General features: G+C 39.2%; 1 protein-coding gene across 1 annotated transcript in view; it reads left to right on the top strand.

Moving 5' to 3' along the window:
• skap1 (src kinase associated phosphoprotein 1) overlaps positions 1–18,161 on the top strand; it is a 49,169-nt gene that overhangs the window by 351 nt on the left and 30,657 nt on the right. The window contains exons 2-4 of the mRNA XM_080048753.1: positions 910–1,015; positions 1,955–1,980; positions 2,725–2,841. Of these exons, the coding sequence (XP_079904879.1) occupies positions 910–1,015; positions 1,955–1,980; positions 2,725–2,841 (249 nt within the window). The remainder of the gene's footprint in view (positions 1–909; positions 1,016–1,954; positions 1,981–2,724; positions 2,842–18,161) is intronic.

The following is an 18,161-nucleotide window of genomic DNA, read 5'->3' on the forward strand; positions in this document are numbered from 1 at the left end:
CAAAAAAAACATTATGTTTGGTCTTTCTCTTTTATTCTTTATTTCATTGCTCATAACATTATCGTACCTGCTGTAACTTCTACTTCTTCAAACAAAAGCAAACACTACAACATAAAAACATTTTATATTTTGACCTTTGTGATCAACTGTTCACAACATGGTGGCATCAGGGCATTTGCATGCAGCCTACTGCCAGGCCAGTAAACCGTTTGTGCCTTTGGAAGAACATTTGCATACAACAATCTGTCTGTGTATTATGGGGGGGAATATGAGGACACGGAGAAATTGAATCAGATATGATAATGATTCGGGCCAACCTGTTTTACAAGCTTCACTGGGTAACTCACATTTGCAGTTTAAAACCGAACTGAAAGAAAATAGTATTAAAGACCTACTTCACCGGTGGGAATATGAAGGTGTATTGAACTCTGAGATCCTCTGTAGTATAAATGTGAGATTTTTTTTTCAAATCGGTTCATTAGACTGAGAAAAGGCAGAAAGAGGGTTTTTTTTTGGTCTCACTGTCTAACCCTACATTTCACCATGTGTGACATCACACAAGGTAAAATGTAGGGTTAGGATTAACAGGAGAGCTGGGCCAAGGGAAGACTGAGGAAAGACCCGAGGGAAGAAAAACCTCATTCATTATATTATAATAGCGATTTTATAATGATAGAACGCCGGTTCCGTATGGGTGAAGTATTCCTTTAAATACTTGAGACTTTATCTTACATAATATGAGCGAACAATAAGCGTTCTCTCACTCTTAGGACATTATAAACCTTAAAATAGAAGGTTTTTGTTTGGCAGGATCAGTATTATTCACATCATTTGAATCCTTCAGAATGTGTTTACTTCCAAAAACACGCCATAAATACCATGGTGACAATATTTTCTGTTTCCTTTCAGACTGCGAGACGTTTGTAGCGGAGATCCTTCAAGATGAGGACCTCAGTAAAGACGCCCAAGAGACACGGAAAGTCTTACTGAATAACTTCAGGGTCGTCCATGTGAGGTAGGATTACTCACCTAGCATTACATCTGTGTTAAGAAAGAGTCAAAAGGGAAGCTGCTTTACTAGTCAAGTGTCCCAAACTAATTTCACTACACCATTATCTAACTTTTGCTTTTACCGCTAGTCGCTAGAGAAGAACCCAAAGTGTTGCTGCAATTGCTTTAAACACAGTTTGCAAGATTACTTTTTTAAGAAACTCATTTTGTCTAATGGCGTCACCTTCAAGACTTTATTCTTGCTTTTATTTATTGTTATTTGAAACTTTTAAAGATCTTATGGACTTGAGGGCCAGTTTTTACAGACATGGATTAAGCCAAGTCCTCGACTAAATTGTACTTTCAATGGACAATCTCCATTCAAAATGTAATTAAGTCCAGGACTAGGTTTAATAATCCATGTCTGTGTAACTGGCCCTATATGTTTTGATCAGGAGAATTATTTTTTTTTTTTTTAAAGATATTTTTTGGGCATTTTTATGCTTTATTGATAGTGCAGAGAGACAGAGGTGAAATGGGGCAGAGAGGGGAGTGACATGCAGAGAACGACCACGGGTGGGAATTGAACCCAGTTCTGCTGCTAGGCCCGGCCCGGGAGGGGAACGCCTTACCAACTGAGCTAAAGGCGCCCCCCTGATCAGGAGAATTTAAGCGTAAAGTGATGTAAGTCCGTGAACCCAAAATAGTGAAACTAACTAGTGCGATAGTTAACACCGGAAACAGCTCCACTGGTGTTGCCTGCTCTGCATAATGGCAGACATGTGCGCCGGTTCAGAAGTCTTGTGGCTTTGTGGTCCTCTGTGCAGGAAACAATTTCACAGGCATTATATGGGCTGTGAGTGAGTGAGTGACTGATTGAGTGAGAGTGTGTGTGTTTAAGCTCAGAATACTTTTGAAATTCCTTCCTAAAGATTTTGATCTATGCTTATTTTTGATTTTTCAGAAACCCTCAAGATTTCCCCTTCAGATGTAAGTAAAAAAAATCACCCTGAACAATCTTCACCATATCTCTTTTCAACAGAGAGTTAAGTCCTTTTAAAGGTGCAGTGTGTAGAATTTATTGGAGTTTTTCAGAACAGACTTGAAATAAATGTAATATGATATTCATAAGTATGTTTCAATTGGTGTATAATCACTTGAAAATAAAAGTTGTTTTGTATACCTTTTATAATGAGCCTTTTATATCTACATAGGAGAAGGGCTCTGAGGCCGCCATGTTTCTACAGTAGCACAGAATGGACAAACTTAATGGCCTTACGCATTTTTATATACTGTATAGTTGGCATCCTGGGGAAATGCACCTGTTGGAAGATGAAGAAGAAGTGCTATAGAATAAATAACTAAATCCATCTTCACCTCATCACTTGATATTGTGGAAAGACTTGAGGCAGTGGTGGATGATGCAATCTTTAGTAACTATAGCTTCTTGTCCTTGAAGGCTACCGTAGCTTCTGTAAATTGTCTGAACGATAGGGGTTAGCAAGGGAGCGTTGACATCTAGAACTTTCAACACTATGCCAAAATTAAGCCAAAATACACCGATATTACACACTGCACCTTTTAAGCCTTTTCTTACTTGACTCCAGTCACTAACATTTGCTTTATTTCTCCCTAAATACACATTTTAATGTACAAACACACACACACATACACACACACACACACACACACACACACACACACACACACACACACACACACACACACACACAGCGGACCCTAGAGATGAGGACGGTTCTGATGACAACCGCAGTTCCAGTCTGGGTCGCTCGGCGCCATCTGACGACGCCTCGGTCGCCTCGGACTACCAGGACGATGCAAACCCTGACTGTAAGTTCACAAAAGTCTTCCTGAGTGTGACTTCCCTGTGTGTGTGTGTGTTTGTGTGAGTGCGTGTGTATGTGTATGTGTGTGTGTGCCAGATTATATTTGCGCAATGCAGAGGACTGAGTTCCAAAAGGCCTAATTGTAAATGTGGGTCTCCAATGTGGCTAAGCAGCACTGAAGGCTTTTTTTGCTTCTCAACATCAGATAGATAGATAGATAGATAGACAGACAGACAGACAGACAGACAGACAGACAGACAGACAGACAGACAGACAGTCATTTTAATATAAAAGACAAAAACAACGGGATCCTCAACAACACATAGACAACAAATAAACACTAAAATAATATATATTAACCCTAATAATTAAACGTGCATGCCTTCATTAACTGTGTGCTCTTGCTGAAAGGCTGCAATTTGCAAGGAATTCTGCAGCTACAAATTAAAAGGATAAAAAGCAGGAGTCGGTGGTTCCCCACAGGAGGAGACAATGCGGTATTCCTCTGAGAAAACTACACAAATGCATTTCTTCTGACAAACAACCCTTCGCCATCCTAACTGGCAAACCTACAGTACACCTCACCACAGGAAGTCAGGTCCCCTTCTGCTGCATATTGCTTCTTGCCTTCCTAATTTGAAACAACACAACACATCTGTGAATCTCCCTCCCTCCCCCCCCCCCCACCCCTCCCTTGCTGGCTCTAGTGTGCAGGAGGTAACAATAGTCCATGAGTTCCTACTTCCTACGCATTATGGAAAATATGGAATTTAATTTTAGTAACGGATAAGTATTGAAAAAAAGAAAATAGCATGGAAAAATATTTGTGTTTCCAGTTAATTGGTCTAAAACCTTCTCTCTAAAATATATTTAAAAAAATTTAAATAAACACATGCTGCCTACCTATAACGAGATATACCGCTCGGATGTTGTGCAACTACTCAACTTGAAACCATTTGCAGAAGCATAAATTAAAACGTCTCGCAACTCCTTAATTTCTTTCAAGCAACGCTATTCAAAAAGTGTCGAGCGACGTGATATAAATTCACCTTTAGTTTTTAACTTGGTCTTGAGTTTAGGGAAAGAGATTGTCATTGGTTGATGTAAGTTCTCCAAATGCTGACTTAAGCACTATTTATTTACATACTAAGCACTTAGCATCTGACTATTTGTATTCACTTGCCAAATATGGACTCAAAAATCTACAGAGTCCTGAAAATTTGAGTCTGGAAAGGCATAGTATGGAATTTTGAAATGGGAAATGTGTAGGAAGGTAGGAACCCTGGGTATAGTGTATAGGCTTCATTGCCATTTATCTACATAATAAGCATCTAACTCTTTGTATTTACATGCCAAATATGGACTGAAAAATATACAGAGAATCCTGGAAATTTGAGTCTGGAAAATGTGTAGGAAGGACGAAGCCTGGATGTAGGCTTTAGTGGTGGTTGACTGTGGACCCTGATTAGGGACCTAGAGCGCCCTCCAGTGGCGGGCCCCTTACCCCTTTAAGCTGTGTGAGGCATAGAGAGAGTAACAGCCCACACACTGAGGAGGCTTTGTAGCTCCGGGCTAATGCAGTGATTGATTGAGCGAGAGCCCCCTCTATTCTTTCACAACCGGGTTTGAAATACAACACTGTACCTGAGGGGCCATGTGTGTTACATCCTTCTCTCCCTGTATCAATCTTTCTCTCTATCTTCCTTCCTTTCTCGGGACTTGCCCTCCCTCCCGTTTCAGATATTTTGTGTTTTTTTTTTTACTCTACTACGTGCCGGCTAATCGCCCTTGACGTGACATGCCGCAGGTGGGCATTTTTAACTCGGCTGCCTCAGGTGCCCGCTATATACCCGGCACTTTATTTTTTTAGGCAAGGCAAGGGGAGTTTATTTATATATATATATATAGCACAATTCAGACACACGGCAATTCAAAGTGCTTTACAAGGGCATAGAAATACATAAAAATTAAGACATCAGAAAATATTGACACTGTATTTAAGTGATAACAGAACTAATAGTGAAAAAAGGCAGACAGATTTATATAAATTGCATTTAAAGGTGTAATCAGCTATTTCGGAGAACACTTGTTGTCAAAATCACTTTTTGTCAAAATCAAAGTACGTGCGCAGAAGAAAATCCAGTGTTAATACACAGCCTAGTGATTTTGACTACATGCATTCTCCATAATTAAAGACTCCACCTTTAAAAGAGAATAAAAACTATTGAAAAAAATAATGTTACAGGTTAAAAGGGAAACAGAAAAGTCTTCAGATTGGATTTTCTGCAGAACTCAAGTGTTCTGGGAGTTTGTTCCAAATATGTGGTTCATAAAAACTGAAAGCTGCTCCTGCATGTTTTGGCACTTTTCCTGAGATATGGCTGGAATCGTGTGGAATTTCTCCATAGTAATAAAACTAAAAATACTATGTTTTTCACCGTTTCCATGCCAGCTGGTTGTAGTCAAAATCTCTATTTGGGGAAATGGCTTAACGAACTCTCAAAGAATAACTGCCGCCTTCCTTGGCAAACTTTTGAAAAAATAGAGTAAACAAATCACAGCAGATGGTGCGAAAATAGACCACGAGACAATGATAATTCATTTTTTTTAGAATTTTATTGAATAAACACGGCGAGATTTCCTTGGGGAAACAAAACAAAATCAAACTATAAAATGCATTTAAAGAATTTCCCTTAAGGCTATAATGGCCACACACGCCCCCACAGTACAAACTACGCCGTCTGTTACTGCGCAATGTGAGAGTTGTTAAATTCTCGAACGCTATTTGTTGATGGTAAAATGTGAGAAATAGTCAATTATGCAGAACAAAACCAGAAGTCCCTTTTTTTTATTCTTCAATTTGCATTTAGCTTTTGAATATCGACAACTAATGTCCCTTGACACTCGGCAACTACACTTAGAAAAACACACATTTTACTGGTTGGATCAATAATCATAACATTTTGATTGTGTAAGGAAAAATGGCCACCTCATTGCACCGTTTTTTTTCAATTTTTTATTATTGCTAGGGGACGGCAACCATGTTAGTGTAGTGAATGGCCTGTGTCCTCGCTCAAAGGGCATGTGGAGTTCAGAGTTCATTTTCTGTTCACTGCCAGTTGAAAGAAATGTCTCACACGTTTTCTACAGGGCGGTCTGCCTCTGGTTCAATGGAAGAGGGAGTGTTTGTGGAAAAATAATGGCGTGACAACTTAATGAAATCAGTGGCCATTTTGCTCTAAAGAACAATTATCCATGGTTAAGATTGCAGTTTATTTACTTTAAAAATATATATAAATATGTCAGTACGTACATTATACAGCTCAACATGTAAACATCATTTTATCTTAGTTTTTTTTAAGAAGAAAAAAAACCTATATGGAAAAGAAAACGTATAGATAATTAACCAGAAAAATGGAGGTGAAATGAACAGCGTTAACAATAAAATAGAAGTGATTTCAATTCATTTAAATTTTCTTTCTTTTCTCGCTTCAATGCAAAAAATCAACAGAATACCTATTGTTGAAAAAATTAACGATCATTCTGCAATTTAAACACAACATTTAACTAGAACAAGAAGATGGTCGAAAATGGACTCCCCCCCCCCCCCTCACTATTGTACCATTTCATTTCTAGCCTACTGTAAACACAAAAGAGACTTTGTGACTGGGCTTGGTTTGAGGATGTATTATCCGTGGAAATCGACTTGCCTCTCTGTTCCCTAACCAGAGAGTGAGTGAGTGTGAACTGTGAAGAGTCGTCGATGTCTTTGGCTTTTTTTTTTTTACACGCGGGAGGAGCCTGTGCCGTTTGATTAGATGCGGAGGCCTGTTGTCTTGGGCTGTGTGGCTGACACCAGATTTGTAATAGCTGACAGGAACAGATGGAGCCTCCATTGTTAAGCCCGGGTTGTCTGCATGGTAATGTGAACTGCGTTTCACCCTGCGACCGTACCAGTGACCTGACCGCGCCTGCAGCAGCATCAGCCCAGCCTCGTCTGCCCCCTTTAGGTGTGTGTGTGTGTGTGTGTGTGTGTGTGTGTGTGTGTGTGTGTGTGTGTGTGTGTGTGTGTGTGTGTGTGTGTGTGTGAGGTGCCTCGAGTTCTCTCTCTCCTGTGCTACTCTATGGGTATTTGAAGTGTCGTGAACATTTTCTGCATTTTTCTTTGCACTCTCTAAATCACACACTGTCTATTTGCCATTCCAGTGATTTTTTGCATATATTAACAAAGAATGCATAAAATGTCTCCCTATGGCGAGTATAGTCTCTTTGACGCACACACACACACACACACACACACACACAATCCAGTAAAAAACATGCATACACACACAAATACACACACACGCAATCACGCACTCACGCAATCACATACACGATTCAGCATAACACACTCACACGATCTAAAACACACACACACACACACACACACACACACACACACACATACACACACACACACACACACACCCATGAACAGACCCCAGGAGACAGCCAAAAATGTAGGGGCTTTTAACCCCGTCATGCTGTTTGCAGGTCAAGTTTACGAAGTTGGAATGGTCTGTTTGTTTTGCTTTCGATTGGGGTTAAGGTTCGCACCGCTGACCGCTCTGGGATGTTTGCTGGGAAGCTGCAGCGATGACTGGAAGAGCTTTGTGTTCAGAATAGTGCATACATTCATAACATTGTTAAAGGAATACTTCACCCATACGGAACCGGCGTTCTATCATTATAAAATCGCTATTATAATATAATGAATGAGGTTTTTCTTCCCTCAGTCTTTCCTCAGTCTTCCCTTGGCTCAGCTGTCCTGTTAATCCTACACCTACATTTTACCATGTGTTATGTCACGCATGGTAAAATGTAGGGTTAGACAGTGAGACCATAGAACACTGTTTCTGCCTTTTCTCAGGCTAGGATGAACCGATTTCTAAAATGTTTTGCACATTTATACTACATAGGATCTCAGAGTTCAATAGACCTTCATATTTCCACCGGTGAAGTCGGTCTTTCACAAGTTATTTCTCGTTGATTACAGAGAATAAAAAACAGTACATGTGGAACAATCAATACTGTTCGTAACCAGCAAAACCGTAATACTCCCCATTCAGTTTTTTTTGTGTGTGTGTTTTAACCCCCTTTAGATAAGACATTTTTCAAACCAAATACGAAAAGATGATTCTTATGATATCATCCTCTTTGTGTGATTGTAATGATTCTCTTATGATGTGCCATATAGCTTGTGTATTAGCCCCCTGTGTGGATGTAGGCGCTAAATAATTTATTCACAAAACTTTAATTTCCATGTGGAGTTTTTTTCTGCTTTACTCGTATCAGAACACTTTATCCGTTTGTGATTCTGCTTCGTTTATATGATCAAAAAAATACTGTTTGAGTTACTGTATATAATCCGGATCATGATTCCTTTAGACTTTCCATCCAAAGATTTTAAATGTACTGTCAATATAGACTATAAAGAATAGCTGAATCTATTATAAATAAGGAGATGGAACTAGGTCTATTTTTTTCTTTTCTTTTTTTAACATTTAGCTTGAAAAATGTTATCAAAATTGTGTGCTGGTTAATATCCAATCAATTAACATATCTCGCTGTATAGCAGGTGTGTTATGTATGCGATGGGCCTATTTATAGAAAGCATGAATGTGACTCCTGCCAGTCATTACTGTTACGGACCCAATTTCCTAAACCAATTATTTCCTATACAACGCGGTAGGACAAGCAATTTTCAAAGTTATGTGTTCGCCGCCGTTGCCGATTTCTCATTTGAATATGCTTATGAATAAGCCAACGCACAGTTACCAACATTATCACACGGCTGCCTGTAAATAGAATATTAAATCAAATTTTTTGTCATTTTGGCTGGGGCTGGGAAAAAGCTCTATAAAGTGAAGTGCTTTGGAAGGGTGTATGCCCGGGCCTCTTGGCGGGCGGGATAGGGAACATGGTGCCAGCTGACAGATTGATAGGCCATTAGGGGGTTAATCAGCAATGTTTAAAAGTGCCAACTGGCCCTTGTCTGTGTGTTCGAAGTCCAATTAAGTCTTTGGGAGAAAGAGCACGTTGATTTGCCTTGATCATGTTTGTCTTCGTTTTTCTCATCTGTAGTCATAGATACATGTTTTTTTTGGGACTGCATAGGCAAAGCAAGACAAGGCAAGTTTATTTATATAGCACTATTCACACACAAGGCCATTCAAAGTGCTTTATAGAGCAATACAAATCCCTTAAAATGAAGACATAAGAAAATGTTGAGATTTGCATTCAAGAGATTATGAAACAAAGAGTGAAAACAGGCAGACAGATTGTTAGAAAATGTAAAGGAAATTGCTTTTAAAAGACAAAATTTAAAAAAACAACTAAATAAAAAGGTACAGGTTAGACAAACAGAAAAGTCTCCATATTTGATTTCAAAGAGCTGAGAGTAGCAGCAGACCCTTATGTTTTTGCGGAGTTTGTACCAGGTATGTGGTTCATAAAACTGAAAGTTGCTTCTCCATGTTTAGTCTATGGTCATATACAGCTCTGGAAAAAAAAAAAAATTAAGAGACCACTCCAAATGTTCAGTGTCTCTTGTTTTACTATTTATAGGCATATGTTTGAGTGGAATGAACATTTTGATTTTATAATATTAACTACTGACAACATTTCTACCAAAATCCAATAGATTTTTTGTCATTAAGAGCATTTCAATAAATAATGTAGAGATGAAGATTTAAGAGGAATCCAGACTGGTCTCTTAATGTTTTCCTGGAGCTGTATTTCCTCCTTGTAGGGTTTGCTGTCCCGTTTGCATGCTGTCTGCCCACACACTGAACCCTTGACCCTTTGACCTTTTCGCTTGGCCAACCTGTGACCCGTCTGCATTGCGTCCAGAGTTGTGTGTGTGAATGATTGAGCCTCTTCCCGTCACATAACACCCCCTCCTCTGTCGCTAAAGTTTGTAGCCATCTATACTGTATCTATCTATCTATCTATACTGTATCTATCTATCTATCTATCTATCTATCTATCTATCTATCTATCTATCTATCTATCTATCTATCTATCTATCTATCTATCTATCTATCTATCTATCTATCTATCTATCTATCTATCTATCTATCTATCTATCTATCTATCTATCTATCTATCTATCTATCTATCTATCTATCTATCTATCTATCTATCTATCTATCTATCTATCTATCTATCTATCTATCTATTCCATTCATCCATCCATCCATCCATCCATCCATCCATCCATCCATCCATCCATCTATACTGTATCTATCTATCCAGTCAGAATATCTGCCTGGAGATTAATTTTTCACGCTGTTCATCGGAATATGGATTTGGTGCCATTTGGATTGCGGGCGGCGGGCGGCGGCTTCTTTAGTTTGCAAAGAAGCGAGGGATATGTTAATGACCTCCTCCACCCTTCCTCATTCTACTTTGCTGAGACACACGCACGCACACACACACACACACACACACACACACACACACACACACACACACACACACACACACACACACACACACACACACACACACACACACACACACCCCCCTGTTACTTCAATCTCTGTGAAGACACTCAATGACATTATGCATTCCCTAGCCCCTTTAACCCCAACCCTTAGACTAACCTAACCTAATTCTAACATGAAGTCTTAACCCTGAAATAGGCCTTAGAAGAAGTGAAGACCAGGCAAAATGTCCTCACTTTACAAAAATGTCCCCACTCCTATGTTAAAAGCTATATTGGTCCTCACAGGGACGCCTGTACAAGTACGTACACACACACACACACACACACACACACACACACACACACACACACACACACATTACGAGGCAGCAGCAGCAGGCTCTGTGCATCGTTGCGACTGCTTGCCACCAGGGTTCAAAAGTTCACACAATTCCCCTAGGGCTACTGTGCTGCTGCAGATGCTGATAGTCTTTTCTTTCTCTCTCTCTCTCTCTATTCCTCTTTCTCTCTCTCTCTCTCCCTCTCTCTCTACCTCTCTCTTTCTCTCTCTACCTCTCTCTCTCTCTCTCTCGTTCTTTCCCTCTCTCCCTCACTGTTTACACTATTAATCTTGTACACTCTCTCTCACACACTCACTCACGCTGCCTGCCTGGCAAGAAGAGAGCGGCTTGAAGGGGGGATTTGGACGTATTTAACCGAGGGGCATCCATCACTCTCATCTCCTCCTTCACCCCCCAACCAAAAACCACGACGCCATGCCGTGTAGTAGTTTTTTTTTCTTCTGTTTTATGTATTTTTCTGTTGTGCATTCTCCCCGGTCTATAAGCTTTTCTGATGCAGCAGCTTTTCTTTACCTCATTTGCTTTGTTTTATTGTTGCATTGCATATAATTACAGCCCATCGTTGCCTCTGGTGTAGCGCTGTCTAGAAACAGCAAACAACTCAATAGATGTTGTAACTTGCCAGTATTCCTCCTTGAAAGCCCCAAAAGGTTGATACTGTAGACTTATGTTTTACACCAAGACGCTTTCAATACAGTGGTTGGATGTCCAAACTGACTTGGTGTTATTGCTTTTATTTTTTTTACATCATGTATTCCAAAGCTGTTACTTTACATTCTATGTGTTCAGGGTGTCTTAAGTGTCAGTAAAACAAACTGGGGACAAATCAAGAATTGTATGAAAGAATCACGATATAAATTCTTGAGGATAAAAATTGTGCAGCCCTATACTCTAGTGTAGTGTTGTATTGTGTTGAAAAACCCGGTTGAAAACAAGCTAAGGTAAATGTCTAGCGGTCCCATCTGTAAAGAGGCGCATAGCAGGCAGAATGCAAAGTGGGAAGCCAGGGGAAGGGTGGCTCCTAATCTCCCCCAGGGCTGTCAATGTCACAGACAAATAGCAAAACTATCAGATGCGGCGGGTTCACCCAGAGGTTAGCGTTCCCAGGTACCTCCTGCATTCACTCTCTCCCCCTCTCTCTCTCTCTCTCTCTCTCTCTCTCTCTCTCCCTCTTTCTCTCCCTCTCTCTCTCTTTCTCTCCCTCTCCCTCACTCTCTCTTCTCTCTCTCCCCCTTCTCTGTCCCCCTCTCCCTCTCTCTCTCTCTCCCCCTCTCCCCCCCTCCCTCTTGCCTTGCAAATGAGAATTTGATTTTGCCCTCCGCTGGAATCCATTTCTGGAGATGAATGAAGTTTCAATGCCAAGCCCAGGTGGCCCCGCTGATTTCTTAGGGAAATAAATGGAGATGGTAAAGATGTGTTGGCCCTGTACACAGACAGTGACATGACGGCTTCCAAATGCCTATGGGATCCCTCTGTTTAATTGTTGCGGTAATGTAGCACTTTCAGGTCATTAACATGCCCTTGTGGAGTTATTCGAGGATGTTAGGGATGCATTCTTCTTTAGCGCTGGATCTCTCTGCACGGCTGGAAGAAGTCAGCACCGTGTGTGTGTGTTTGTGTGTGTGTGTGTGTGTGTGTGTGTGTGTGTGTGTGTGTGTGTGTGTGTGTGTGTGTGTGTGTGTGTGTGTGTGTGTGTGTTTGTGTGTGCGGGCTTGAAGACTGCTTATCTACTAAGGGGATTTTTTTATTTTTTTTATACAATTGTTTCATAGTGGGCAATGTTGTAAGTTATCCCAGAGAAAGCATTGGGACATTTTTTTTGTATTAATAGAGGTTTGTCCTGTCCAACCGTATGACAATTCTAATAGGTTTAAACAAGAAAATTTAGATAATAAAACTTTAAAATATAAATTCCTTATAGCTATGATCACAAAGCATCAAATGCAAGGTATTACATAAATATGGTTAAATTATTGATTTCTAAATTTAGTAGGAAAGTAAAGGAGTTCAGTAAAGAGTGTGTGCTAATATAATAAGTAAATAAATAAGAACATTTGTTGGTAATAAAACATTAATTAAATAATGGTAATCTTTGCCGTTTTATGACGTGTTTTATGTTTCTATTAGTTCATTTTGTGCATTGTCACGAAATCGCTTTTGAATGTCTTCAGCGGCCGTCACTGTCCATAGAGTCTGATTTACAGTTCTCCTCTGAATGAAACCACGCAAAACCAATTTAGTTTGATTTCTTATTATCTGGTTTATTTTATTTTATTTAAAAACAAAGACAAAAACTTCTATTTTAATAATTTTCCAAGTTTGTCAAATTTGACAAAAAAAATTTAATATTTCCAAAATCTTGGAATCTTTTTTTCGACAAATATTTGATCATTATTTTTACTTGCCTGTAATTGTCAAGTTGTTTCATGAAAATATGTATATTTATTTGTAAGTTATACATTGGCACATTCCTTATTTGATTTGTGTCATGGCAACTATTTAAAAAATCTTCTATATTCCCTGCAGCATTTCGAAAAAGTAGCAAAAATATTCTTGCAATATTAATAGGTTGACATTTTTATTTGTTCCCAAATAGGCCAATCGAGTATTTCTTCAGCAATTGCTCATGTTTGTTTATTAGGGACTGAATGGAAATCTGCCAAAAATACATTCAATATTTCACAGTAATTATTTGCAGGTCTTGGAATGACATATAAAACACAGTCAAATTTATGGCGACATTTAATGTGAAAAGCCAAATAAATAAACCTTTTTTTATGATGTTTTAGTCGATTTGATTAATATGAATCGCAAAAACTACAATTTTGACCACTGAAAATAATTAAGATAAATATTCGAATGGCAAGCGAAAACTCTTGTAATAAAATTTAACCAAGACACTTATTTTTTACGAGCGTTTGACCCTATTTTCCTCGAGAGAATACATTGTCTATAACACCTGTTGCCCCGGGAGACTAACCGGTGATTTATGAACGAATACAAAGAATAATGGTGTCATATAAATGTTTATTGGCCTAATATGTAACAGCACAGACTATAAAATAAGAGTAATTATGTAAAAAAAAAACTAATAAACATGAGATATTGCAACAAAAAAAAAAGCGCATTGCAATAACACGCTCATCATCTCCAACATATTTACCTACCATTAATGCTAAAAATTGTATTTAAAGCATTTTAATAGAAATAACCAAAGCTTTTTAAAGTTGCAATAACTGTATATTCGGAGGGCAAGTGTGTGGATTTGCTGCATACCCCCCTAGGCTGTGTTGTCTAGTTTTTATCACACATATTCGGGCTCTCTTGTGGGCCAAAAAACTCCTCCATTGTTGGTGTTTATATTCTTACTACAATTTTTTTTCCCCTTTCTGTGTCAGTGAAGCAGATGAAAACCATCCCCAGCGATTAGAGGATCATTGTATCCGCAGTTAAGCATTTGAATAGTGGTAGTAAATCTAGAGAAGGGGGATATTCAGGTTCGCTGTGTATGCTGCTGATGGCTGCCCAGGGGGAAGCCGGTGTCACATAGTAAATTTAGCCCCTTAGTGTCTTCAACAGCGGCCGACCTGTGACGCTGGAATGGTAAGAATGGAGTGAAACGGAGCCTGCAATGACTTGACATCTATTCTATTGTTTTTGGGTCACAGAAATATTTATATATATATTATTTTTTTCTTACAAAATTGGATCTAGCGTAACAGACAATTATAAAGACGAATACCAGGTATCCTTAGATTGCATTAAAGTTGCAATTTATTTAACTGAATTGACAGAATCCATATTATTTAAAGGAGAGACACTGCAGGCAAAGCATTGTTTTTTTCAAGCTCTGGTTAATTTTGAGACCTTTGGCTATTTTGCTTGCTTAACTTGCTTCTTTTACTATTAATAAATGGTCCAAAAAATACATTTAGGTGTTTATTTGACTAAACCTGGTCTGTTTGTGTCTGTATATTTCTCCTATACAACCATCTTTAACAGACATTATATATAATAGTTTTTTCAGTACTCTGAACCAAAAGTCTCAACTTCTAAAGCACTTACATCAACTAAACTTTTCATAATCATTCTTATCGCTATTCTTGATTTGTTCATATTTTGTGAATCGTCTGATTTATGATACATTTTGTTCTTAAAAACATGCCGAAAATGCATTTTTAAGACCATATTTATTCAAATATTTCTGACATACAACTGACAAAGTTTCATGATATCTATAAGTTAAAATTTGTAAACATTTGTATGTCCATTAACGTTTTTGAATTGCTTCTCTCAGTCGTAGAGTTTTTAGCCTATCTCAAGTCAAATACAGAGATTTGTTGTTTAACCTTATTGACATCACTTATCAAAAAAAAAAATCCTTAATCACTCCTGCATAAAATAAATCCCCTATCAACTAAATCAACCATTAGTCGACCATACAGGCATGATGCAAGCCTGACATAATGCACGGCCATGTTTTCCTTGGTTGAAACACATGCATTAGGAGCTTCTAAACGCGGCTTATGTATCGATGACTGAAGTCCTAATCAAATTTAGTGGGAGGGAGAGGAGGCCGGGGAAGACATTCTGCCCTTAACCCCAGAGCCATTCAGTCTCCCTACTCCCTATTCTTGACGTCCCAGGCGACACGTACCAGAGGCCTTTCTACTATAATGAGGAAAAATGTATCAATTTAGCTTTGGCCCGCGCGCAGATTGAGAGCCGGCTGGGTGAAGGTGCACCGAGTGAATCCTTTTTCCTAATCAAGGGGACGGTATATGGGAGAGACGAGGGGTTGTGTTGCGGTCTGTGTGAAGTCAGCAGCAGCAGCAGCAGCATAGCAGCATTCCTCCCTGCAGCAAACCCCCCCTAAGGGATGCAGAGGAGCCCCCCTCTCTTTCTGTCTCTCTCTCTATCTCTCTCTCTCTCTCTCTCTCTCTCTCTCTCTCTGTCTCTCTCTCTCTCTCTCTCTCTCTCTATCGCCTGCCTTCTGTTTCACCTCATCAGTTGGGTTCACGCGAGGGTCAGGGCCGGCCCCCCGCCCCGATGCTGTGCGTTCAATTCAATACCTCTCCCATCGCAAGGAACGGTGAAGGGACTATACGCACAGGAGAAAGAAAACATATGATAACTTACGGGTTTTGATTCCTTCCTATAGATCCATTTCAATGCACCTGTTTACATTACCCGTGTGCACTTCATGTACAAATACTTGTTTTTATACCTCTTGCCTCAAAAAGAACTGTGAAAAGCCTCCATCGACTTTAAGCGTAGGACAAAAGAAAACACATGTAAACTTATAGATTTTTTTCCTACTTGTGTTGTGAGGGAGGGGGTCAACTCTTTGTAAATTCACTTCATTGCAACTTTTGTACATGACTCATTATTATAGTATATACAGTATAGTACATTATTGTACGAGTAGGATAAGATATCTTTGGGTTTTGGGCTGTTGGTGAGACAAAGCAAACCGTTTGAATATGTCTGCTTAGGCTTAAGGGAATATTGATTTAACATCTCTCACTGTTTCATGACATTTTACAGACCAAAACAAAGTTGAAATGAAATGAAAATAAACCCAATAGAAGCCGTTATAGATGAGACGCATACAGCATAGCATATTTAACAATAATAACTTCACAATGACAGATGAGACTAAACAAATAAACTACTGCACATATAAAGTATAACCTTAGGGATACACTTTGAATCAATGACACACACACACACACACTCACCAAGAAATAGAATATGGCCGAAACATAAGACAAAGAATATTAGACATCACAGGCCTTCAGAAGATGGACGTTGAATTGATGGATAGAACAAGATAAGCATTATTTCCATGTCAATTTGCCCATCCCAAGCAGGACAACGCTTGTATGTTAAACATCATCAATACAGCCAAGCATCTTCCACAACACTGTACAGTATAGGACATGATTTACAATACACGTCTGCATGATTTTAAGGTCAAATATACAGCATTTCAGAACGTGAAAAAGGGGCACAGATAAGCAAAAGAAGATAGAAAGAAACAATATTTCTCTACGTAACTGGCTCACTTAAATGTTTCGAACGCTCGCGATACAACAATGGTTCATGCATTTGGTTTAGTTTAGTTTAGTTTGATTTTACATACAAACAATATAAAAACAAATAATGATAAAACATATAAGTACACGTGTGGGTGCGGCAGAATCCTGGACATGCTTGTATGCAAACCACACCCCAAAAACATTTGAATATTAGAAAACAACACAATAAAAATATGCGTGTGGAAATATACATGTCCCCCCCTGCTGAAAACGGAACCCTGCCAGTACTGCTGCTCCTAGAGAAAATACTGTACTCTAAAACCGACCGCCCGGCATTTCAATCCATCTATTTTACCACCATCAACATCATCAGTGCATTTTTGTGTTTTCCAAAACATCTTTGCTGCATTATTATGATCCACCTCCGTTAAGATTTCTAATGTAACGTATTAGTTCCTCCCTCCCTCCCTCCCACACACCCGACCACATTTCCCCTTCATTTTGATTCACTCACTATCCAGGCTTTGATTGACTTTCGGTCTTAGTAAAGTGGATTTTAATGAGAGAATACATTAACTCCCTCTGGTCATGCTAGCATAAATCAGACCCTTTCTTGCCGGATCAACTGCTGAGCCTCATAACACCATGCTGAGAGAGGGTGTGAATAACCAAATGAGAGATGTTGGCAAACCGCTGGCAGCTCAGATGCATTGTTGTACTGTATATAATATCCCACCACCCTCCCACCTTCCAACCTAACAACGACTTTAAAGCTATAGTGCGTAGCTTAAGTTGCCCTCACGAGGAATTCTGAGTAATTACAACAACACTGTCCATTGCGTCTACATGAGGTAAAGCCTCTTGTGATCGCGCATGTATTTATACCTTCTGCTGTTTTTTCTTAGCAGTAGAATCAACAACTGAAACATTTCTTGGGCTCTTCTTGGGATTTTTCTGAGCTCTTGCACCAGTGTCGGGTGGGGGCCACACCAGTTTGTAAACGCTGCCATACTGAGAAATACAGAGAGAGTTTTGTTGAACTGATAGGCTTTATCAACTTTGTGTCAACTCGTTTGGCAATGGCTTGTATTAGAATGTATTCGCCCGTTCATTTATATATAAAAAAGTTACACACTATAGCTTTAAAACAAGTTCATAAAGGCAACAGTACAGGCACACAGACAGGTCAGCCTACTCCTTTCCATGGAAATGTATTTCCATCAAGATCAATTAAAACACATTTTCTCTGGTCAATTCCATATTGATTATTTCCGTCCATTTGGAAAGCGAGGAGCCTAGAATCTTTCCCTTTCGCTGATGACCACTTGAGAGCAGTTAGATTCAGTTAGCGTCGCCCGTAGCAACTCCTCACCTTGATTTGAAAAAACACACGTGACGCCCACTCTCGACTGCTCCTTCGTCTTTTGTTGGTTAATTGCACTCAGCTAAA

Source organism: Ammodytes marinus (assembly GCF_949987685.1).
Source record: "Ammodytes marinus genome assembly, chromosome: 20".
Taxonomy (NCBI): domain Eukaryota; kingdom Metazoa; phylum Chordata; class Actinopteri; order Uranoscopiformes; family Ammodytidae; genus Ammodytes; species Ammodytes marinus.